The 23,685-nt window shown below is 54.2% G+C and overlaps 1 protein-coding gene across 4 annotated transcripts in view; it reads left to right on the forward strand.

Annotated features, from left to right (window-relative positions):
• LOC104123093 (myosin phosphatase Rho interacting protein) overlaps positions 1–23,685 on the forward strand; it is a 69,178-nt gene that overhangs the window by 24,654 nt on the left and 20,839 nt on the right. For 2 of the 4 annotated variants that reach the window (XM_035890857.1, XM_035890856.1), the window contains exons 4-12: positions 1,617–1,701; positions 6,229–6,439; positions 7,445–7,961; positions 13,904–14,045; positions 14,599–14,715; positions 17,263–17,313; positions 18,718–18,786; positions 19,002–19,091; positions 19,552–19,661. In XM_035890857.1, coding sequence (XP_035746750.1) covers positions 1,617–1,701; positions 6,229–6,439; positions 7,445–7,961; positions 13,904–14,045; positions 14,599–14,715; positions 17,263–17,313; positions 18,718–18,786; positions 19,002–19,091; positions 19,552–19,661 — 1,392 coding nt within the window. Of the gene's footprint in view, positions 1–1,616; positions 1,702–5,825; positions 6,044–6,228; positions 6,440–7,444; positions 7,962–13,903; positions 14,046–14,598; positions 14,716–17,262; positions 17,314–18,717; positions 18,787–19,001; positions 19,092–19,551; positions 19,662–23,685 lie in introns of those variants that run through there. The other 2 variants (XM_035890858.1, XM_035890859.1) reach the window with 2 other exon arrangements.

A 23,685-nucleotide genomic window follows, 5' to 3' on the forward strand; every position in this document is an offset into this window, starting at 1 on the left:
CGTGGCAGCTTGCTTGCCTGAGCCCTGGCAGCAGCAGAGTCATTTCTTTCTGTGCAGATTATTTCTATTTCCAAGCATTTTCTTTGGTTGTGACTCCCCCCGTTTTGGTAAATACTGGTTGAAATAGGCATTTTGCTACCAAGAGCGTGGGATTTTGATCAGATACGTGTTTTCATGCGTTGAAACTTCCCCACTCTACTGAGACACGTGAGCGTGGGTGATTCCCCCCCCTGTGCACCACCTTGGGCCGGCAGACCTGTCCTCCAGCGGCTCCCCCCCCACCACCTTGGCCCGGCAGACCTGTCCTCCAGCGGCTCGGCCGCCCCTCTGGCCCTGTTTGCAGTCGTGGGGTTCCAGCGGTTGCGGAGCCGGGGTGCAGAGGCACAGGGGAATCATGGCATGGGGGGAGCCAGCTCCTCTTCTCCAGCCAAGGCAGGAGCAACAGCCATGCCCCAAAACAAGTCCAACCCCCATGCCCTGCTCTCTTCTCCCTCTCCCCGCACTCGGGTTCACAGCTCAGCCTTTTGTCGCCGGTCCTGCCCGCCATGCGGGAGGGAAAGGCATTGCAGAGCAAGGTGGGGCTGATTTATTGTTCATTGGCCCGGTGCTGGATTTTGAAGCAGCACGTTTGCTCCTGACTGCAAGCATTAATCATCCCGAAACAGTCCCACTCTGGGTCCGAGCCAGGCGGGTTTCATTTGCAGTTGCAGCATGACAGGAAGATTTCCCCAGCTGGGGGAGAATTTGTTTTACGTTCGTTGCATGCTTCTGGCATTTATTGCTTAACCAAAACCCACTTGATGTGGTCATCTCAAAACGCTTTACAGCAGCAGCGTGCGAAGTGGGGGGAACAGGAGAGGGAAGCAGGGGCATCTGAAGCAGGAACGTTTTTCCTAGCTGTCCACGGATCCCTGTGGAGTTCACAGAGATGCAGGGGCAGGTCGTCAGGCGGCGGAGGGAGGGCACAGGAGGGTCCCCCAAACAAGAGACTTGCGCAGGGGATGGACTTCTCAATGCCAAGTTCATGCTGCTCTTTCTTGGACAAAAGCGCTTTGTGTGCAGCGTGCGGGCGTTGGCATCGCTGAAGGGGGAAGGTCCTGCCAGAGGCTCTGTCCTTCTCAGCTGTCTTTCAGGACGCTTGAATCCCTGTCCTATGCCAGCCTTGGCAGTGACCTTGCTCTTGCAGTGAGTGGGGTTTGAGCCAGAGCACCCTGGGGTCATCCTTCTTCCCGTCCTGCCTCATTTTTCCCCCTGGTTGGGACAATTTCTGAGTACTATAACCCTGACCAGGTTGGGGAAGCCGAGCTCCTCCCTATGCCCAGTTCCAGCTCAGGGTTGTGCTTGTGGCCAAGTTACAAACCCCAGAAAGCTGGGGTTAGGAGTGAAATGCGGATGCTCTGTCTCCAGAGCTTGCAGGCAGCCTGCCCCAGAGGCAGGATGGGGCAGCATCTCGCCAGGCAGTGTGGTCAGAGCCACCCGGGAGGAGGGGGGGAACAGCTTTGGGGTCCACAGCCTGTGGGAAGCGGTGTTACCCCATGGTGGAGTGTGAGCGTTGCTTCCGTCCCTGCGCACTGCCATTCGGCGCAGACCTCACCTTCTGCTTTCTCTGCCTGCAGGTGGCTGGAGATGCTGATAGTCTATCCGAGGACAAACAAGCAGAATCAGAAGAAGAAGAGGAAGGTAGAGCCCCCAACTCCCCAGGTAACCCCAGGGGGACACATGCTGTCACCCGGTCCCTTGCCTTCCTCTCGGGGCCACGGCATTGCTCTGCTCCTGGGGAAAACCCCCCAAAACCATCTGGACCAGCAGGCTGGCAGCCCTCTGATGCTGCCTGCACGGAGAGTGAGAGCCAGAGTGAGCCAGGGCAGCAGGACAGCGTGAATTAATTCCTGGTCGTCACTTCCCAGGGTCACACGCTCCTGATGGCGCTGCTTTCCTGGCTGCTTTGGGGCCGTGTTTTGCCCCCCGCCGGTGCTGTTTGTGGCACCAGCCCTGCACACACTGTCCCAGGAGCGGCCGCAAAGCTGTGTGGTCCCCGTGGGAGACGGGTAGAGGTGCTGGCCATCCGCAGGCCATTTCAGCAGAAACAGGATGAAATTCCATTGGGCTCCGGTTACCCCCTTTGAGATGACCCCAGAGATAATGGGAATGAAAGGAAAATACTAAAGGCCAGGGCCAGGCTGGGAGCTCCGGGGGCTGGAGCTGGGCTCTCCAGGGACCCAGCGGTGGCTTCGTGCTCACTTTGACTATAAATGGTAAAAAGCGGGGTTGGCCGTGATTCACTCGTTCCTGCGGGGCTCCCACGTGGCCAGAGTGGGGGAGAATCCCACAGATGGGGAACGTGACCCCGAGGCCACCCTCGTCCCTCGCCAGGGCTGAGAACAGCCGCGTCCCTGAGGCTGCCTGACCTCCGGGCGTGCGTCCCACCGCCGCAGGGGACTGGCTGGGAGGGCTCCTCCGGCTGAGCAGGGCTGTGGTGCTGGGGGACTGAAAACAGTATTGGGGCTTCCCTGAGCCCTGGTTTTCAGGTTCTCTTCAGTGAACTTTCCAGGATGGTCCTGGTGCAAACAGGGCCATGGGTGGGTTTTGTACAGCGTTTGTTTCAGATTGTTTGTACAATCAAGTTTCCACCACTCCACTGGATAAAGACGTTCTGGGCAATGGGAAAAAAATTTGGGGAAAGATGATCCTTTTTTTTGCATACCAAGCTGGAAGTCTGAGCCACCCCCTGCCAAGGGCTGGGGTCATCACAGCCCCTTGCGTGCTGGCTCCAGTGATGCTCCAGGGAAGATGCCTCCTCCGTCCATGGCCAAGAGCTGGTGTGTTATGAGTTGCCCATCCTCAAGCCCCTGGGAGGGGGCTGCTGCATTTGGGGCACCCCAGCAAGCTGATGCAGCAGGGCAAGGATGCTCACCCCATCCCTGGCGAAACACTAAACCCAGGCTGGGTTCAGGAGGGGGACGGGGCAGAGAGGAGAAGGGGCACAGAGCCAGAAAAACATCATTCTGGGTTACATTTCATCACCATGGCAACTTCTTGGAAACAGTACAGGATCTGAGCTCCTGAGCACCAAATAAGGGAAGCGGCTGCGGGAAGGATGCTGGCTCCCCACGGGTGGATGGGCTCCCCAGGTGCTTGGGAATGGGCTGAGCATGGAGCCTGGTGGGACTTTTCCCCACCTTGGCTTGGCCCCATCCTGCTTGCTACCCTCCCTCCACCTTCTCCATCCCATCGTTTCTGGCCCTATGGCACCAGAAAAAGACTCAAATTCACTTCTGCAAAACCATCTTCCATGTGGGACCTGCTGCCAGACAGATGCAGCGCTGTGTCGGGCACTCGGGAGCAACCTGCAAAGGCAGAAGCATCTTTCCTCTGTCTCCCGAATCAGGCCGATGCAGGCAGCTGGTCCAGGGAAGGAGAGAGGATGCTGGGGAGAAAACCAGCACCAAATCCCCCTCTGTGAAATGGCTTCTCCTGAAGTTGGCTGCTGTTCAGCTTGCTCTCTGCGTGCTGGCGGAGAAAGCCTGATTTCTTTCTAAAGACAGCCGCCCGCTAATCCGGCAGCGGATCATGTCTGAGAGCTGCTCAGGGAGGGATGGACACCTTTGTGATTTTTAAAAAAAAAATGAAAACAATGGATATTTCTGCTTTTTCTCACTGCCACGTAGTTTTTCCTCGTCTGTGCTACAGCAGAGCTTGGCTGCAGCAGGGGCGCGCCTGGGGCATCAGGGCCATTTTCAGCTCCCCCCATCATTTTACGTCTTCCCCCTGTAGAATCACCAGGGTGGGAGCAACACAGGCGAAGCTGGGAATATCAATCCGGCTGCAGACTTTTGGGCTGGAGTTGTTAGCTGCAATCCTTAGAGGTGTTTTCACCTTTGCTTTGCAAGCAGGTTGCGGTCTTAGGAGGAAAAGGGCAGGTTTGGAGCTTTTGCCGTGCTCCGTCAGAGTGGTGCAGGTGGCGGGAGAGACTGGGCTTGCTGCCTTTGCCTGCCTGCTGTCCCTGGGAAATCGAGACAGGATTTGGGGCTGAAATCTGGGATTTGAGGCACTGCCCTCTGTTGCAAGACAGGTTTGCACAGGGGTGCGGCGGGCTCAGGTGAGCAGAGCGTGCCCAGACGTACTTAATGCAACTGGAGGCCAGTTTTGCTGATTCTGGTGCACGTTCCTTTTTGGAACTATTCATACCCTGAGTGTCAAAGAGTTAATTTCTCTGTTTGCTTATAGACCGCTTTTTGGCCCTCACATCTCTGTCTACTTAAATACATATCTACAAATAATTATATGGGGGCTGTGTAAGGAGTATATAAAAATGTATATCTTGAGCTGGCGATCAGCTTTGGGCTTTCGGATCAATGAATGAGAGCAGTTGAGGTTGGAAGAGCCCTTGGAGATCGCGTGGTCCGACTCCCTGCTCAAGCAGCATCCCCTCGAGCAGGATGCCCGTGAACTCTGGATTGTTTACCTCCAATGCTGCATTCCTTTAGAGTGAAATTTCCAAGGGGATTTTTTTAAAAATTGAGGTCATTTGCTGCTTGTTGTAGCTGTGCATGGAGCCAGGGCCCACTCTCTGGGAGATTCCCCCGGTGGCTCAGGCACAGCCCTGCAAATGCAGGAGGTGCAGGGCTAAAACCCACCGGCGGCTCTGCTGATGTGGGATAGGGCACGGACAAGATTTTCTTCGCAGCCCATGACCCCAGCCCGGCTCGGGTGCTCCTGGATTCCTTCTGCTCCATGGAAAGGGAACAAGCAGCCGGGAAACTTCCCACAATCCAGAGACTTTGGGAGGGGGGTTAACCGTTGTTGATTTATTAGTGGCTTTAAGGAAATCTGCTAATGCAGAAGCTTAATACAACAACAGCAAAACAGCTGTTAGCAAACAAAGCCAAACCCTAAACGAGTTGTGAACGCTGCTGCCTCTTCTGGGGCGTGCGCTGAACCTGGGCTGCCCGGGTTGCGGCCACCAAAATGGCATCGTTGTCTGATGGACTCCCTCATTAGCTAGAGAAGCGTTTAAGGTGATGGGTATTGTTTTAAAATAGCATAAAGCTCAAGGTGATGTTGTATTTCCTTTTTAAAAGCAGCGGCCTCTTAGGTAACCCGGGAGGAGTACAGCGCCGGTTGGGTTTTATTCATTTTATCAGTGGCCCATAGCAAACCAGCTGTGACAAACAAACAATGCAGCTGCTGGTGGCAGGGAATTCGTTTTCTCTTCTGTCCCATGTCTTTTAGCTTGATTTTTTTTTTTTTTTTATGTTAGTTATAACACTGAGAAAATTAATTCCTGGTAAACGGGACCCGGGAGAGAAGCCTGGTGTTGGTCTGTATTTGTGAAAGGCAGCAGCTGCCCATGAGCCAGCCGGCAGAGGGACCGGGGATGCACGGAAGGACTGGGGACGTGGAGGAGGACTGGGGACATACAGAGGGAAATGGGGGATGCTGTGTTTATTTGCATCAGTTACAGAGGTTCCACTGTCATCCCAAATTGGGTTTTGGCAGAGGTTAGGGGAGCATTTCCAGGTTCCCCGTGACCCAGGACCCGACAGACCCATTTCTCTGCAGGGTCTGTAGCGTTGCACATGAATTTGGGTGCATACCCCCATGTGTGCGCTGGGCAGCTTTTGGGAAGAGCTGCTGTGCTGGAGCGTAAGCGGAGCTGCACGGGACCCTGAACGGCAGGGAAAGGCTGGGGCTTTGCCCCACTCGGAACTGGGCTGTGGGAGCATGGGATGAGCTTTTCCCAAGGAGTTTTGTGTTGGTGGCCACAGTGTCCTGCATGCGACGCCAGGAGGGCAGTTCCTACCCGAAACCAAAACCAGAGAGCCCTTCTGCTGCTGCAGCGTCCAGCCAAAGGTCTCCTTCATTTGTCGGCTCGCCTTTGCTCTGGATCTTTTCCCAGCTGGATGCATGGAGAGGTGCAGCCGGTTTCAGGAGCCCTTCCTGGGGAGGCATGGCAAGGGACGTTTCCTCCATCGCCATGAGAGCAGTGATGGTCCCTTTGGCCAAGGAAGTCCTGACCATAGTCTCCGCTGTGTTTCCATCTGTGAGCTTGTCCCCTTGGGAATGTGGCTGTGGCAGATGGCTGAGCAGCCCCATCCCTGTCCCATCATAGTACACATCGGGGGACATAGCTGTGTGGGACCCCATCTGGGGACAGCCCAATGGGGACCTTGGGTGCGGAGCTGGGACAGAGCCCTCTAACCCCGCTGTCTCCCCCATTCTCTTTAGGAGCCCGGTCCTGCTAAGATGGCTGTGACCAGCAGCAACATCCCCAGCGCGGAGAAGGTCCCTGCCACCAAGTCCACGCTTTGGCAGGAAGAAATGAGGGGCAAAGACCAAGCAGACGGGGGCAGCGGCATCAGCCCGGCACAGAGCCCAGTGCAAGGCCAGGCCGGGGCTGCCAGCTCCCTGAAGGATCCCGTGCTGGACAGCAAGGAAGGTGAGGGACAGGGGTGTGAGCGCTGGTGGGACGCTGCAGTGACCCGGTTTGGGCAGCTGAGCTGGCAGAAAAACACCATAGAGGGAAAAGTTTTCCATGGGTTTGGTTCCTGGAGCATCCCAGCAAGGAGGGGGCAGGCAGACCTCATCCGTGCTGTGCGAGGACCAGAGCGAGGCATTACGGGCTGGAGTTCAGGAAGGAAAAAATTTGCATCATATGCTGGAAAATCACAGTGTAGGGCCCAATCCTGCCCAGGCAGGGAGACTGGGCTGTCTGCCCTTGCAGGTGATGTTGCCCTTGCACTGGGGGCAGAACGAGGGGGAAGATGCCTTTTCTAACCCCTCTGCATCCCCACCTGGGGCACCCAGAGGGTGCGGGGCCATGCTGTGCTCAGGCTGGCTGTCGGTGCTGCCAAGCCCTGAGCACCCCCTCCTCCTCCGGCCCCTGCCTCAGGGCCCTGTTTACATTTGGGCTCCCCAATGAGTCCCTGGAAGGCGCCGGGGCCGCAGCATTGTTCTCCCTGGAACAATAGGGGCTGAGGACTCTTCCTGCCGGGCACTGCGGCCGTTTCCTTTATCTGCCTGCTTGGATGGGGGACACTTTCCGCCTGCTCCTGGCTGCCACGAGCAAGGTGTCCATCACCTTGCAGCCACGGAGCTGTGGTTGATGTCAGGCTGGAAGGACAGGGATGGAAATGGGTGCAGAGCAGCGACTGCAGCCGTCCATTGCTTGGTTTGAAGGTGTAGGTCTTTCAACTGTGCAAACCTGACCCAAGGGTTGGACCAGCATCCCCAGTTCCCTGCAGACCATCCCACCATCTCCGTGGGTGTGGAGGGTGGCCAGGGTGGAAAAATCAAGGGTGCAAGAGGTGGCACAGCATAGGGCTGAGGCCCAGACCGTCTCTGCTCTCGTTTCCTGCCCCTGTCCTGGGTGGAATCAGGGTGTTTTTTGCTAAAAGCAGAACTCTGACTTGAAACCAAGCGTGGTGACTTTTCTGTCCTATAGATGAGAGTTCCATGAATGGAGACCGGATAGACTGTGGGCGGAAGACGCGTGTCGAGAGTGGATACTTTTCCTTGGAGAAGACCAAGCAAGACTCGAAGCTGGAAGAGCAGCAGCTGCCGCCCCCACCAAGCCCACCCAGCCCCAGCACCCCGAACAACAGGTACAGTTATCCCAAATCGCCCTCGCAGGAGCATGCCCAGCCCTTTCCTTCCCCAGGTACCCGATCAGGCGACCGAATGATTCACAGCTTCTCTCTGAACTCCTTGGACTCGAAGAGCAGTTGCCCCATGCACAAGGACTCCAGCAGCAGAGATGTAGGAAGGGGAGCTGAAAAATCGGGGCGTCCCCTTTCTTTTAAAGCCAGCCGGCAGTACACCACCCTGGCCGACGTTCCCAAGGCCGTTAGGATCAGTAATCGTGAGGCCTTCCAGGTGGAGAGGAAGCGGCTAGAGCGGAGAACCCGGGCCCGTAGCCCTGGGAGAGAAGAAGTGGCCCGGCTCTTTGGCAATGAAAGAAGGTAAGGGATGTGTGGCTAATCTCCTCCCTGCATGCTTGCAACGGCAGCAAGGCTGGGTCCCTGCCGCAGCCCTGGACAGAGCAGGCGGTATTTGCCGGCTGAAGCCCCTTTGTATTACAGTGGGTTTAAGGAAGCCCATCCACACCGACCAGGCGGTGGGATGTCCTTAGTAGTGCTAGCAGGCAGGTGTCCCCCTGCCTGGCTGCTTTGGGGACAGCTGGCTGAGGTGGGTGATGGTCGGTGGCCGTATTTGCAAGCAAGCCCACCCTCCCCGTCCCATCCCCGGTGCGGCACACGCTGGCAGCTGGCACCATTAATTAGGTTAGCTCTCTAAATGGTGTTAGTGCCGGGTGTGTTACGCAACTGCCTAATGAGCTGAGAGAGGTTTCAAAATGTCATGGCATTAATCTGGGAGAGGAGAGGCGGGTGCAGTGCTGAGGCAGGGTGCAGCAGGCTGCAAAACAGCTTAGTGCGGAGGAGGACAGGGAGGGCGTCCGCACGTGCGCCTGCACCGCGCACTGGTGTGCTTGGTGCTCTCCGGGCGAGGCAAAGGATGGGCTCAGCTTGCCCTGGGAGAGACGCATTTGTGCTATGAGGGCAGCAGAGCAAACTGGGAGACGGGCCCCGGGCAAGAGGGCCGCCTGCCAGTCTGATTTTCTTGCCCTGCTTTTCCTCTGGGCATGTTCTCTCTCGCACGGTTTCAGCAGGCGCATCTCCTCTGTTTCTTCCCAGCCCCTAAAGGACTGTTTTCCAGCTGGCTTCCTCACGCCGAGAGCTGGGAGCGGGTCTGGGGAGGGCGGCGCAGCTTTGTGCCGGTGCCACCGGTTGGCAGCAGGATGCTAAACCCAGCCCAGCTTTGGCAGCGTGCATAGCGAGTGCCAGGCTGGGGATAAAAGAGAAGAGCATGGGTTTGGCTTTTTCTGCCTCAGGAATTGGGTGGGAGGAGAAGGATGCCACGCAGGTCCTTTGGCCACCCTGGCTGGGAATGAGGCTAGAGGAAAGGCTGGTGACTGCTGGTTTGCAAGCTGAACTGGTGCAGCATGTTGGCCCAGGTGTGAGCAAGATCGTGTCCTTGCTGGGTTTGTTTGCACAGGACACCCTGGCCAGCGCCTGCCCCGCTGTGAGAGAACAGCGAGTTCCCCCGGTGCCGACAGTCCCTTGCTCTGGCCCTTGGGGTATCGTGCAGCACTGGGATCCAGCACTGAGCTGGGATGTGCCAGCTGAAGACAGGGAGGAGCAGATTTACAGGCAGATAACAGGGCCCAGGAGAGGGTGCTGCTGCCAGAGATTGTCCTTTTTTAATGTCAACCCCACTCATTGCCTGCTGATGGGTGCCTTTTCCCAGGGAAAGTCTGTTTTTCCCAGCCCAGCCAGGCTCCTGGGACTGTTAACAGGTTTTTATTGCTTTATCAGTATTGGCAAAAATTCCCCTGTGTCAGCTCAGGGCCTTTATCAGAGCAGGACGGGTGTAGGGAGAGGAGCAGGCGCTGTACCAGGCACAGAGGTCTTGCTGCCTGCGGGGCTGAGCCCAGTCCAGTTTGGGAGGGGGATGATAGCAGAGAGCAGTACAAGGGGTCCCTGCCTGCCGGAGGGTTTGGCCAGGGGTCGCAGCCCGCAGCGCCGGGGGAGCATGCGGTGAGCAGGGGCAGCTCAGCGGGCAGTGTTTAGGGACGGGCACGTTTGCTTTCTCCTTTGGGAATGTGGGAATTGGCCCGTGCGGGTGGCATGGGTGGAGAGACCATGTGCCCCGCAGCTTGGGTGGACTCAGCAGGGCATGGAGAGGCAGTCCAGCGTTGCACCAGAGGATTAACATTTGCCAGCACCCTGCTCAGCTTGGCTTGGCTGCTTTTTAAATTTGAGTTTACGTAGTCCACATATCCCGCTCATTTTTCTCCTCCGAGCTCAGGCTGTGCTGTTTGACGTTGAGCAAATACAATAACTCACTTCCATGCTTGTGGGGCCAACTTTTTCCCCCGGGTTTAACACCATTTCTAATAATCCTTCTCAGTAACCCACTAACATGTCTGGGAACACTTGCCTGAAATCGCTTGCCTACATTCCAACCCCATAGATGCCAGCCGGGCATCGTTCAGATCGGCCTTTCATCTCTCGGTGCAGCCAGGCGAACTTGCTCTGATTCAGTTAGTGTTTTCGGCTCTTCTCCTGCTTTCTATTTACCCACTGTAAATCAGTGTGAGTGTCAGAGCTATGGATGGAAAAGAATTATTTTAGGTACCCAGTGCTGCACCCTGAGTGACACACCTGTAGGCTTAGCTCCAGATAAAGCCGTTTTTCAGGCTTCTTGTCCTGTTTCCTTACAGTAAGAGATATTACGTGACATGCCCAGGACTGTGCTGGAAATTTTCCATGTTGACCATTTATACCTGACGCTGACTCCACGCCCCGTGCAGACGTCTGAGCTCGCAGCCGCTCAGAAACATGAATCAGAAAACAGGAGATAATCACCATGATTTTGGTGCACGTGGTGGAGCAGCGGAGTGTGAGTTCCCTCTGCTGGCACGCGGCAGGATGGGGTGCCATGCCTCCGGTCTCCTGTCTCAGACCCATCCCTAGGGCAAAAGAGTAGGGGCAGCTCTTGGAATAAACCTTGAAGCCTCTTTTGCACACAAAATCACAGCGGAGGGGGCTGCAGGGGTAACCTTGGATGCTGGTCCCTGTATCCCAGCGGAGCTCTGCAGCTGCGGGGATAAATCCTGGCACATCTCAGGAAGGTGCCAGCAGCTTTGGGAAGGAGACCACCATCATCAGGTGGGGGAGTCCTTGGGGTGCAGAGATACAGAGCCCCTTCCTCTGGGTGTGCGGCTGCAGGCTTACCTGCCTCCTGCAGCTCCTCGGGGAGCACTGGGATTTCTGGTTGGCAAACTTGGCTTTTCTTGCACGCTGCCAGGGATGCAGCCTCTAAAACCGCAGCTTTCCCGGTTGACCCCACGTTCTGCTCATGCTGGCAAGAGTCCGCTGTGGCATCTGCCGGATCTGCTGTAGGAACGTGGTCAGGAGGCTGAGGAGTATTTCTAGCCTTGATAAATAGCAGAGCTGCCTGAAATTGCTTAAAACTTTTCTTTCTCAAATTCCTTCTCTGGAGCTTCTTGAGATATAAGGCTCTGCTCTGAATGCTGCTTCTACCCATAGAGAGGAGCGCCTGCTCTCCCAAGGATAGGGTTTTTTTCTTGCATAACTATACTCTTCATTTTTGTGGACCTTTTGGGGAAATTCCTCTTCCTTTTCCTAACACTCGCTGTCTTTCTTGTTGCTAAGTAATGAATGAATCCAATAAAAACAAGCCCTTTCTTCCAATCAAAAGAAAAAATAAAATCACTTTTAACGATAGCTCATGCTGGTCTTTACAGCTTTCCTTCCCACCGCGCACACCCCTCCACCTAACAGCCGAGATCTGCAGCTCGGGTTTAGTGGCCTGGAAAAGATTAACAGCCTGCATGGCCGAGGAGCTCCTTGGGACGAGCTTTGTAATTGAGAAAGCACTAAACTGCACCGCAGCTTTTAAAACGCTTCTTCGTACCTGTCCGCAGCCTTGTTTTGTCAACATGGAGCTGCCGTTCAGAGGGAGCAGCTCGCTCCTCGGCGCGGTGGGGAGGAGAGAAGAACCCTTCCCCTCCCCGTCCCCCCAGGATCTCTAGCAGTAACCTCTCTGAAACGTTGAGCTAATGGGAAAAAACCCGATTCTTTCCTGTAATCCAGATGATATTAACCCTTGGGGCTGTGATTTGGTTGCAGTGATTTATTTTTCTCCTCCCTTTCTCAATGACGAATTACTGGAATGAATTTGATTTTGTTTTGTATGTAGATGCAGATATATAATTTCCTCTTCTGTTCATTCATTTTCCAGCCTTGTTTTCTTCCAGGTCTTGTTGCTCTCCACCTTCTCCTGCTGTGTTGCTGTGTGACGTGTCCGCCTTTACTTCGCCTGCTTCGCTACCATCTCATCTCAATCTCAAGCCGTAGAACAACCTGGTGGTGCAGCCCCTTTCATGAGAAATCAACCTGCTTTTGATTTTGTTTTATGTGGTTTTTTTTTTTTTTTGGTTGGGTGTTTTTTTTTATCCTGATTTGTTTTTCTTCAGGCCTTCACCTAATAGGGCACAGACAATGTTAATTCATGGACCTCTTACTCCCTCCTGAACTGAGGCTCAGAGAAGGCTGAGCCAGTGTAAAAAGGGTTAAAAAATTGCGACTCCAAAACAGTTCCTGGTTTGTCGGTGAACAGAGGATGTGGATTTATGCTCCACAGGCTGGCTTATGTGAACGGACATCTCATGAGCAGAACGTCTCAGGGGGACTGGGAGCTCTGCACGAGCCTGGGATATGCCCGCTCCCAGTCTGCAAACTGGGAGGCAGCAGGGGCTGAACAGATGTCCCATAAAAATATCAGAGACATTTGAATTTATGAAGCAAAGTCTTCCCCACCGATTTGGTCCCTTCTTCTTTGGTTGTGGGCTTCAGCGCCTGGTCCTGGCAGCCTGGCTCTGAGCAGCAGTGGGGGGGGCCCCAGCCCTCCGGGGGATGTGATGTGCTCAGACTGTTAGTCTCATTTATGGGATTTGGTGCAAATGTTGGTTGAAAACTGAACACCTCATGGTTTTTGAGCCCTTAACCTGCTGTTCCTTTTTGTGGGAAGTGTTAAAAATGTTTTTCTGGATAACCTGTTTCCCCTCATATGGTTGCCATTGTGATTTTCATGCACATTAGAGGCTCGCACAGAGCACAGCCCCGAGTTTAGATGCGCCACGCGTGGGTCCAAATTTTGTGTCAAGAACCCACCCGGATCGAGTTTTTTGGGGAAGTTAAAAGTTGAGCTTTAAGCCTCACAGCTTGGAGCTCAGCTGGCGTGTGTGTCGGTGGTGGGTTATTGCTTCACATTCCCAGGTTGTGATTAAAGACCTGAGGTTGATACTTGCCCAAACCCCCGGGCATGCAAACTTAGACACTAGCAGGTCCTTTGAAAATTCCAGTATTTCCTCTCCTGTGGGTCAGCGAGCAGCTTTTCATGCTGAAACGGCGCTTTTAATTCCACCCGCAAAGGCCCGATGTTTGCTTGTCCTTAGGAGCACCCCATTTGGGTTTGGTCCGGGGTTGGCTTCTGTTCTATCCACCTTTCTTCATAGTTCTCCTCCATCCTCTGGACACACGTGTGCCATGGTTTGATGGGCCACCAAGGCAGTGTCCGAGAGCCCAACTTGTGCTCCCTGCTATCCATACCAGATGTGCAGACCCCTTTTGAGAGAAGGGTAGAGCTTGGGGGATTTGCAGGGTGCTAGTTTTTGCAGGTTTTGCCCTGCACAGGGTGCTCCTCATCTCCTCATGCCTCTTCAGCTGGTGCACCCTGCGAGCCAGACCCACCTATGGGCACTCCTCACTCCATGCAGCCCTGTGGGCATTACCCATGTGGGGCTGAGTTTTTACAGGGGATCTATTGCAGTGAACGTGCCGGGATGACCCATAGGTACCCCTTTCCTCTGCACCCCAGCTTGGTCTGATGTGTCTCTGCTCTGTGGCCGGGGGGACCATCGATATCTGGAGGGCTAGAGGGTAAAGCCAAAGCTGAAGCCAAAGCTGCTCAATAGTCCCTGCTTCTCAAAGGGCTGTAAAATTTACAAATAAAAAGTTACTGCTGGTTTTGCAAGGGGTTCCTAGATATATAAGAAGATACTATTTGTGGAGCTGAGTAGCGTGAGGTTTTTCCCCACTTTGGCTGCAAGTAAAATGTGCATGTCAGATCAGGGCGGTTTGCCCTGGATTTGTGCACGCTAGAGCTTGCAGAGAAACAGGGACCAAAAAACCAGGTGTGCATGAACACTGGGTCAAGCAATTCTGCAGCCTTAAATTTGTGGCATTGTACAGCTCAGCACAGTTGCTGTTCTTGTGTTTAAACCGTCTCTGGTTTCCCCTTTCTCTCTGTTTTCCAGGCGATCCCAGGTAATTGAAAAATTTGAGGCATTAGATATTGAGAACGCGGAGCACATGGAAACGAATGTGTCGGCCGGTGCTGCCCTTTCCAGTGAGACGCGGCAGGGCAGGAGCGAGAAGAGAGTTTTCCCGCGGAAACGGGTAAGCTGCTCAGCTGAGGTCTTGTGGTGGGGTTTGGAGGCTGGCACCTGGGATCCGGCGGCCCAGGATAGAGTGTTTAGTTATAAGGTTTAGCTACAGGGTTTGTCCCTTGGTGGAGCAGGGGATCTGGAGTCACAGGCAGGCTCATGCAGGAGCCAAACCGCTGTGCGTGCTCAGTCTGTGCAGGTTTGCTGCTTGCTGCTCTGCTCCCTTGGCCCAGCTGCAGATCAGAGCAGAAAATCAGGCTGTCGTTTCTCCTTCCTCCAAAACAGAAAGAGGGAAACTTCAGATCTGGCGTGGCAGGAGACATTGGGATAGGGGTGAAGTAACAGAAGAAACAGGCAGTCCTGAGAGTCCCAGTTGTGCTTAGGTATATCAGGAACAAATTAATGCCTGAGAGGACAAAAAAAAAAAAAATGTATTGCAAATGAAATGACACTTTTTCTGAGCCTGAAATGCCCCTTAAATATGTGGATTTTTGTGCCGTGAGCCAAGAGAGTGGGACTCGCTGTCCTAGTTCCTGCAGTGATCTGGGCTAATGCTGTTTCAACAGGACTTCACTTGCGAAGGTGCAGCTGTGGGCTCCATCCTGGATGTGTCTGCATCTCCTCTGTCCCCGCATCGCCGGGCAAAGTCGTTGGACAGAAGGTCCACAGAGTCCTCTATGACGGTGAGCCACCGGGGCTGTGTCCTCTGCCTTGGGGGAGGACGTTGAGGGGCCCGTCCTGGGCAGGTCTGGTGAAAATTTCACTGTGCTGCTTTCCCCATAGCCAGCACGTAGGACATCAGAATATGCTCAGATTCAGAGCAGATTTTGGTGACCTGGCTTCACACTTCACCCTTAGCATGTTAAGGAGAGCTAACACACGTCCTGGCTTTCTAACGATGCTTCCTTGATGTTTATGCAGTTGCAAGGGGGTGTCAGTGGGACGAAGGCTGCGAGGAGGGGCTGAACCTGCCCTCCTGAGCTTTCCTCTCGTTGCATATTTCAAGTGCTCACCAGACCTGGAGGCAAACAGTACAGAACAAACACAAAATGCTCACTCACTACCCTTCTGCAGGAACAAAATAAATACGCTTGCTAATCTCTCAAAAAGATTACACAGCCATTGTAAATATGAGCTGCATTTTTTGTGGATGGACAGCTTCTATTCAAGGACTTCTCAGAAGAATGCAGTAGCTTAGTGTTTCTCTAGTAGCTTTTCATGTAGACTTGCAGAGCCACAACAGTGATTTTTAAATTCTTGGTGGTAATAAAAAGGTGCACATGAAGTGGCGATGCACATCGTCTAATGAAGGCAAGAAAATCATGCAGTCAGTGGGAAGAAAATCTTTTCCTTGCATTAAATAACGCTTTTATTGTGCCACTTCTGCTATAAAAGTAGCAACTTAAGAAAAATCTGCACGCCTGATGGCTTGCAACCATGATTGTAAGACTGTCTGCCTGTCGGGTTTGCCATGTCAGATCGGATCAGTTATCCGTCAGGATGAAAGCCGAGGGAGAGCTCATCCCTTGTTAGGCTCAGCGGGTTGCAGCAGAGCTGTGGCTGGCGCTGCGTGGGTATCTCTTCCATCAAGTCCTTCATCTGGTTTTGGTGGCAGCTGGTCCCAAACTTTTTGTGCTTCAGCAGCTTTGCAGCTTCGGGCAAAGCCTGTGCTCTCCTGCCTGCCCGAGCACTCGGAGGAGAGCAAAGGGGGTTCCGTGGAGGAGTGGGACCTGCAAGAAGAACCTTCTTGCTCTGGGTGCTTCTGTAGTGTCTCGCTGCAGCCCAGTCTGAAGCCTGCATACACTGCTTAGCAGCATCTTTCCTCTCTGGCTGTTTCTACACCTTTGCTTAAACTTTAAGGAAACTAAGAAGTGTAGTAAAGTAGCATGAATGCTGCCAAGGAGGGATTTACCTGCTTTTGCAGAAGATTCTTGCCCTGTGCCTCTTCCTGGTTGATAAATACCAAGCCCACGAGCAACTGTAACACTTGCAGTATTTCTCTTTTCCTTCTCTGCAAATTGCATGGTTGGGAGACAGTTATTTTTGATCCAAAATGTATATCCTTTGCTTGACGCTCTCCTGTTGCACAAGGAAGAGCTTAAACAGGACCCAGACTTGGGGACCATGATCCCACTTGCACTTTGTCAGAGAGGAAGCAGGCAGGTGATGGTATTGCTTGCACGGAGTAAATTAGGGCTGAGATTAGAATGCCCAGCCCTCATAGCCTCCATCAGAGATGGATGTAGTCATTACAAATGCTATTTTCTCTATAGTTCATTCATGGCTCATCACTGCCTCGTCAGCAGGTCCTGGTGGGGCTCGGGGAGTTTATTGCCTGCAGCCACATCACAGCCAGGGCTGCTCAGGCTGGCGTCTGTCCGCTCCCTCTTCTGATTCTCTATGGCTTCAGGAAGGGCAAGGTGACATTTACTTTCCCACGTGCTTTTGTAGAGTGGGGCTGGGTTCCCGCCACCGTGGGAGCACTCAAATCTGTGATGTGTCACCGCACAGCATAAGTTTGACTGAATAGGCTTCCAGATCCCAGTTTTCCATTGCTCCCCTTGCTGTAGCTCGTTGCAGATGCTACAGCTGCATTTCGCACACGGCCGTCCTTTCTTCCTCCACTCTGCAGCACGTGGAGCAGCTGCTAGAGGAGCTCAGCCTCGAGGGAGTGAAAGCATTTCCACCACATCCTTCCCTGCACACGGGCAGGGCTGGGAGGAAGGGCTGGCAGGAGTTATCCCACGCCGTCTTGGTTGCTTTTCTCAGAGCTTCAACATCCTGATACACCCGCTTTGGAGGAAAGAGCAGGTGTCATTTGAGTGGTGCCGTGCTTGGATTCCTTTTATTTCCAGCCTTGGGAACTCAGCCTTGCTCAGAACCCTGCAGCTTTGCATGAGTAGCACGTAATTTTTTCTTCGTAGTATATAATGGAAGGACAAAACTGCCTGCAGTCTTGGTAATTCCTTGCTTCTCCTTCCTCTGTAATGCTGGTGTAACAGTAGGAAATTGCAAGAGAAGTGCTAGGAAGGGGATGGCCTGAATAAACCATACAGCACGTCTCTGTTCCTCCTGGGAGCAAACGTTTTGCTCCACGCAGTATAATGATCCAATTTAACTGTTCCTGGTCTCTTTTATTGCTGCGCTGTGTTTTATCAAGCTGCTGCTGTTGTCTGCTGGGTGCGGACGCTTCCCCCCTCCCCTCTGATCTCCTCTCTCCTTCCTTGCGGCCTGACCTGCTGAAGAAGGGCTGGTTGACAAAGCAGTACGAGGATGGGCAGGTGAGTCCAGGGGGAGCTCTGCCCTTCGCATCGGTCTTCGGTGCCATGGTCGGGCCCGGTTTTTGGCAGCTGACACCGCTCCAACATCCCGGCTGTGCAGGGGCTACTTTCAGCACTGACGAAGGCTCGATGACCTTGCCGGGTAGATCAATATTGGGCCATGCTCCAGATGGGAGAAACCAGACGTAGGCGCTTGGGCAGAGCAGCCACAGGGAATTTGTACAGCTCTGGAGCCAGGCAGCAGCTGCTGTGTGCCAGCCCTGTGCAAATGGTATTTGCCTTGGAGCAGGAATAGCTGGTGCCCGGTCCTGGGGAGGTTTCAAAGCCCCGCAGCTGGATATCGTGCCTTGGGTTTCTGGGGAGCCAGGGCAGCTTGGATAGCAGCACTGGTTTCATGTTCCCATTCTCTATTAGTCTCATCTCCCTTGCGACCCAGCAACCTCTTTGGCATCAGTAATGAGGCTCAGGTCTCCTGAGCACCGGGGGAATGGCAAGTCCAAGGAATAAATAAACGCCTCTGAATTGGCACTGAGGGAAGAAGCAGCCACTGCCTCTTTCCTCCTGTCCATTCCCGGAGGGATGTGGGATGCGCTGCTCTATGGGAGCCTTAGAGACAGGCAGTGATGCTGAGGCAGCAGGGATGCCCTGGCTGTTTGCAAACCATCCCTTCCCTGGATTTCCTTCCCTTCCCGCTCAGTCTGTTGAGGTAAAATGAGGGTGACTTGCCCGTGGCTGTGAGCGCCGTGGCCCGGGCTCCGCTGCAGGTACCCACGGGTGCCTGGTGCCCTGGGGCCAAGAGCGCATCTGTAGGCAGCCAGAGGGGGAATCAGCTGCTGGAGCGAGTGCTTTATTAACTGAAAGCTGCCTTGGGTAAGCCTGTGCCTTGCTGGGAGCGTACAGAAGGTGTATTTGTATAGAGCAAGGGCCAGGCATAGGCTCCAACTCAATTTCTAGGTACTGCAGATAAAACATGAATGTTCTGCTTTTTTCTTTAAAAAAAAAAAGGTCTCTCCAAGGCTTTAAGTGCAGCCACTAAAAGCATCATCTTGCCAGGGGAGCTAGTGGGAAGGCTCTGACTGACCCCGTGGCTCTCATGGTGTTTCACCGTCACATGCAGGGTTGGTGCTGCTGAGGGTCCAGTGCTCTGCCAGTGTGGCAGCACTGGGGAAATTGGAGTCCTGGTGGTGTCAGTGATCACCGTGTCCCGTGCATTGCTGCCTGCTCAGGTCTCCTCTTCCCCCTGGCAGGGCCACTCGGTGAAGCTGGGTGTGGAGCTGGGAGGGAAGAGGCTGCGAGCTGCCTCCCTGCGGGGCGTCTCTGCCGGGTGACCTGTGATGAGCTGCCCGGGCTCCGCTGGTGGGGAAGGAGCGGGATTGTAACTGCTCCGTTTTGGTTGTTTCCTAGTGGAAGAAGCACTGGTTTGTGCTGACTGACCAGAGCCTGAGATACTACCGGGATTCAGTGGCAGAGGAGGTAAGTGTCTTCCCCATTGGTGTTCAACCTGTTGCTGTCCACCCCGGGGAGCCCCAGGTGCTCCCAAACTGACCCCAGGCAGGTTGTCTTCCCAGATGCTGAGGTCCTGGAGCATCGCTCTTCAGGGCTTTGTGCTTCTCGAGGACCTCCCTGCGAGCCCACTGTGCTTTGGGCTTGTAAAGCACTATGGCTTATTTTACCTCTTCCCTCTCCAGGCAGCTGACCTGGATGGAGAAATCGATTTATCCACGTGCTACGATGTTACTGAGTACCCGGTTCAGCGAAACTACGGCTTCCAGATCCACGTAAGGAAAATGTGGGGGAGGAGGAAGAGTCCAGCTGCAGGACAGCCGACAGGGTTGCTCATGCTGTGCCGCTGCTTGGGGATGCTTGTCCACGGCAAGGGAACATCTCCCCAGACACCTAAGGGAGGCCACCTAGCATCCCCCACAGTGCTCCGGAGAGCTATGGCCTTGGGTTTGAGAGACAGCTTTTTGGTTCACAAAAAATGGAGGGGCAAAGGGAAGGCTTTGTCTCAGCCTGAGGGTCTCAGCTACGGCAAAACTAGCCTGATTGCTGAGAAATGCTGATTCTCATCGTGAGCGTGCTAGGGGGTGGAGGGGCTGGGTACGACCTCCACGCGTCTGGCGAGCAGTGCCCCAGCGCTGGGTGCTTGTGGATGGGTGCAGGGTGGTATTAGGAGGGGTGGGAAGGTGCTGGTGGGTGCAATCAGCTGCTCTGAGCTGGTCCTCCCTCCCTCCCTAGACGAAGGAAGGGGAGTTCACCCTCTCCGCCATGACATCGGGCATTCGACGCAACTGGATCCAGACCATCATGAAGCACGTTCGCCCCACCACTGCTCCCGATGTAACAAGGTAAAGGGGGGAGTTTAGCAGCCCCTGTATTTGTCTGGTTTGCTGTGCAGGAGTAACTCTTCCCTTATCCCCTTTCTTTCCTCTTTCTGAGCCTGTCCGTTCCTGGAAGCTGCGGCTCTTTCTCACATCCCTCTCTCTGGGCTTAATTTGGATATGCTATGTGGGGATGCTGATATGCTGAGTTACTCTTACGCGTGCAGATTTCAACAAGGGTTGAAAATGTGGCTTTAATTTGTGCATAGGAATATGAAATACTGTTCCTATATCAAGGCTCCTCTGGATTCCCACCAGGTATTGTGAAACCACTTGGATTCAGTTGTGCTGGGTTCCCCCTTTCCTCTGGCTACTGTTCAGCACGAGCTGCCCATCCCCGCCACGGGTCATGGCAGCACGAGCCCAGGGTTCAATTTAGAAACTGTTTGGCTCTGATCTGTTTTAAACTCCAGCCAGCAAATCGTCTTTCCTCCTCCTCTTTTGATCTTCCAGATAGCTGCCGCAGCTCATTCCCCTTACGCGTTAGCAATGCTCGCGTCTCCTCCTGCCGTCAGTGCCAGAGGAAGGGACCCCTCGCTTCACAGAGTACCTTCTGTGAGCGCTTGCGGCTGCGGGTAAAGGGTGTTTGACCTCCTCACAGCTAACCGCGCCAGCCACACTCGTACGGGCCACCTCTTACAGGCTTCGTGGACACGGCCGCACCATTAACTCCGTCTCCTGTCCTTACTGTAGCTGCAACGAGCAGGTTTTTGCCAGGTTTGTCCCTGCATTGATGGAATGGCTCTTCTCACCTGGTGCTGTTGACCTGGAGGTGCTCCAGCCTCTCCTTCCCCATCCCACTTGGCACTCGGCCACTGTATCCCAGCCCTGCCCGAGCTCTGGTGGATCTCGCGGGGGTCTCGAGGATGCTGTCTCTCTCCTCACTCCTCTGTATGTTTGATTTCCATGCAATCCCAGGAAAAACTTCTCTTTGAAACTATCCGTGCTGAAGCCCAGGTTGGAAAACTGTGTTCTCTCCTGTATTAACGTTTTGTGGTTTGTATATCTCATGATTCACTGCATGCTCCTCCTTTTCTGCACCTCGGATGGGAAGTCCTGCAGTTCCCATTTATTTTTTTTTCTTTTCCTCCCCACCCCCCTTCCTTTGTTTTTTTTCTTTAACTAAAAGCCAGAGAGAAGGGAAGAAGCAGCCTGCTCTTGGAAGATGAAGACCAAGGAAATTTGAGGGGATCTCTCTGCCTCTAAAGAGCCAGTTGTATTTGCAGCCTAACAGGTTACTGCAGCACCATAGTCCTGTGCTCTGCATCTGCTCTGAGCCCACGCAAAGTGGTTTGACTTGGCTTGCCCCAGTGAGAGGGTCCACGCGCAGGTACCAGTTGGGCAGTAACTTGTTACGCTGCATAGACTGGGAATCTCAATCCTGAGCTGGGGAAAAGGGAATTATAGGTGCACTTCTGTTGTTTTCCACCAAGCTGGTTTCGGATGGGGCAGAGCCTGGCGTGGGTTAGTCATGTTGCTGAGAAGTTGTCGCTGTGAGCTGAAGGGCTGTGCCACGCACAAGGCAGGGCTGTGTTCACCCGGTGCCTGCTCTCAAGCCTTTTGCCGTGGTGCGTGGGTGAGTGGGGTATCCCAGCCCATCCCGCCTGGCTTGAGGCACGTCATTAACATCTGCACCCGTGGAGCAGCTTGTGGACAGGGCTGCTGGAAGGCCGAAGGACAGACTGGCAAAGGCTCGTGATGGAGAGGTGGCAAACATCTGCACAGCACGGCCAGGGTGCAAGAGGGACATTAGTCTGGATGCTCGGCTGTGCTGGGGGGGCAGTGGTGTTCACCCCATGCCCAGGGCCGGTCTGACTCCACACGCTCCTGCAGCCCTCTGCCGTGTCTCGTTAACCCGCTGCCATGTCTCCACCGAGCCAAATGCACGTTTTCTCGGTTACTCAAGTCCTAATTACTGTTTATATTGCTTCGTGTGTCAGCACCCGGGGCGGGGGGGCCAGGTGCTGCACTCCTCCCTGCCTGCAGCAGTGCCCTGCAATCTGCAGAGGTGCTAATTACACTCTGCTACCGTGCAGATATAAAATACCCACAAGAAAGAAGGTGGCCGCTTCAGCGCTGGGTCCTTGTTCAGCTCCCAGCCCCGGTGAGGCTAAGTTCCCCCAGTGCCCCCCTCGGTTCCCTGCAGCCTTCATGTGCTTCTTGCACACTGCGGCAGCACGCTCGGCTCACAGATTGCACTGCTCCCACAGCCACCCATCTTATAAAAAAACCCAACTTTTTATTTTGACCTATAAATACCATTGCGAGGCAAAGACACCACCACCCCCCCAACGTGATGTGAATTAATTTGTCTGGGATGGAGGAGATGTGAAATGTTTGAGCAGAATTAATAGCCGGGGGGCATTTGCGGGAGATGAAACGAGAAACTTCGGGTCAGTCTTCTGAGTCTCTTAATTCAGTTCCCAGCGGCCGCCCCTCAGCTCCCTGACACACATCCCATGCCCTTTGGAAAGCAGCAGAGGAGAAATGAGCTTGCGAGAGATGTCACCTCTAGAAATGCCGAGGTTTTTCCACGTGGTATTTAGAGCAGCGGAATTTCTGTCTCTCAACAGCATCCGAATAGCCCCAGGACCCCCTTTTTTCCTAGCTCTCTTCTCCATTTTAAGACTCCATCTCATCCCCACTTTATTTAAAATGCAGCTGTAATCACTTACTGGCTCCAGATTGAGCGCCTGGCTTTGGAGTCATGCAATATCTTCTGATGGTTGAGGAATGAGGAGGATTCATCGTGGTGCCTTTTGGGTTTATTTTGTAAGCTGTAAGTGACAGAGCTGAAGAAGGAATTACCTCCGAGCTGGTTTTAGCCTGTAACTGCCAGAGGTTCTTGAAACCCAGCTCTACTGAGCCTGGGGTTTGATCGTGGATGAAAGTGCATCGGAAGATACTAGCCCTGGACCCACGCAGAGTCATCTCTTCTGCTCCATGCTTTGTTTTGGGCACATGCACATCCATGAGGTTGTTGGCTGCGGGAGCTGGGGTGCGTTACCCAGGCGGGAGGAGAAGCCGTGCTGCTGCTGCTCCCTCCCGGGCATGGCGGTCTCGGGGCCTGTGCCCTCGTGGGTCAGAGCCCCCGGAGCAGTGCTTTGCCTGCAGCAAAGGGCCCGGGGAGCTGCTTCCCAGCATTTCCCGCTGCGCCCTTCTAGAAAGCTTGTCGAGGCTGCGCTGGAGGCTGGAGCCCGGGGGGATGCTGTGGTTGTACTGGAAGCAGGGAGAGCCAGGAGTCAGCCTGAGCAGCAAGGGCTGTGCCTGGCGAGGCGTCTCGGGGGCTTCTGATAGCAAAGAGGGTTCAGCAAATGCCTGCCACTCCCTCGGGATGGGCTCCCCCTGGAAACTTAGCATACTGCTATTTTCTTTTTTAATTTTGATCTGCATGTTACAAGGCTGGCATGTCTACGTTTAATAAGCTAATACTGCATTATGGATTATCCATAGGTTGGAAACGGTATTGCCTTCCCCTATTACCTTCCCCTGCTTGACGAGAATGTCTCCCCTCTCAACCTGCCACCCTCTAACTCAGCACTAAAAATCATTCCTTGCTTGAGAAATGGGCGTTTTCGGTGACTTCTGTGGTCTGTTGAATAACTCTTGCTCTCCTTGCTGACCTACACCTGCACACAGGGCGTGCAGCCCCGTGCCGGGGTGGCTGCCCATGCTGCCCACAAGGCTGGTTTCCCCGGGGGAGATCTGTGCCTTCAGTGCAGATAGTGGCACGGAGAAGTTTTCGACCCATTAATACCCTGACTTTGCCAAGCTCGAGGAAAACCTTCCCCCTCTTACCCAAGACTTCGGGGAGCTGCTCTGTGCTTCTCTGCCCTGCAGCTCTGAAGCCAGACTGACTTTGCTGGGACTGGTGGCATCCGCCCCGCAAGCACGTGACTGTGGCCGCGTCGACCTGCGTGTGTGCATGGAGCCTCGCAGCCGGGGAGGCGGGCGGCGGGGCAGCCGGCGGGGGGTGGAGGGGGCTCTGAAG

The sequence above is a fragment of the Egretta garzetta genome, unplaced genomic scaffold (genome assembly GCF_000687185.1).
Source record: "Egretta garzetta isolate BGI_Z169 unplaced genomic scaffold, ASM68718v1 scaffold83, whole genome shotgun sequence".
Classification (NCBI taxonomy): Eukaryota; Metazoa; Chordata; class Aves; order Pelecaniformes; family Ardeidae; genus Egretta; species Egretta garzetta.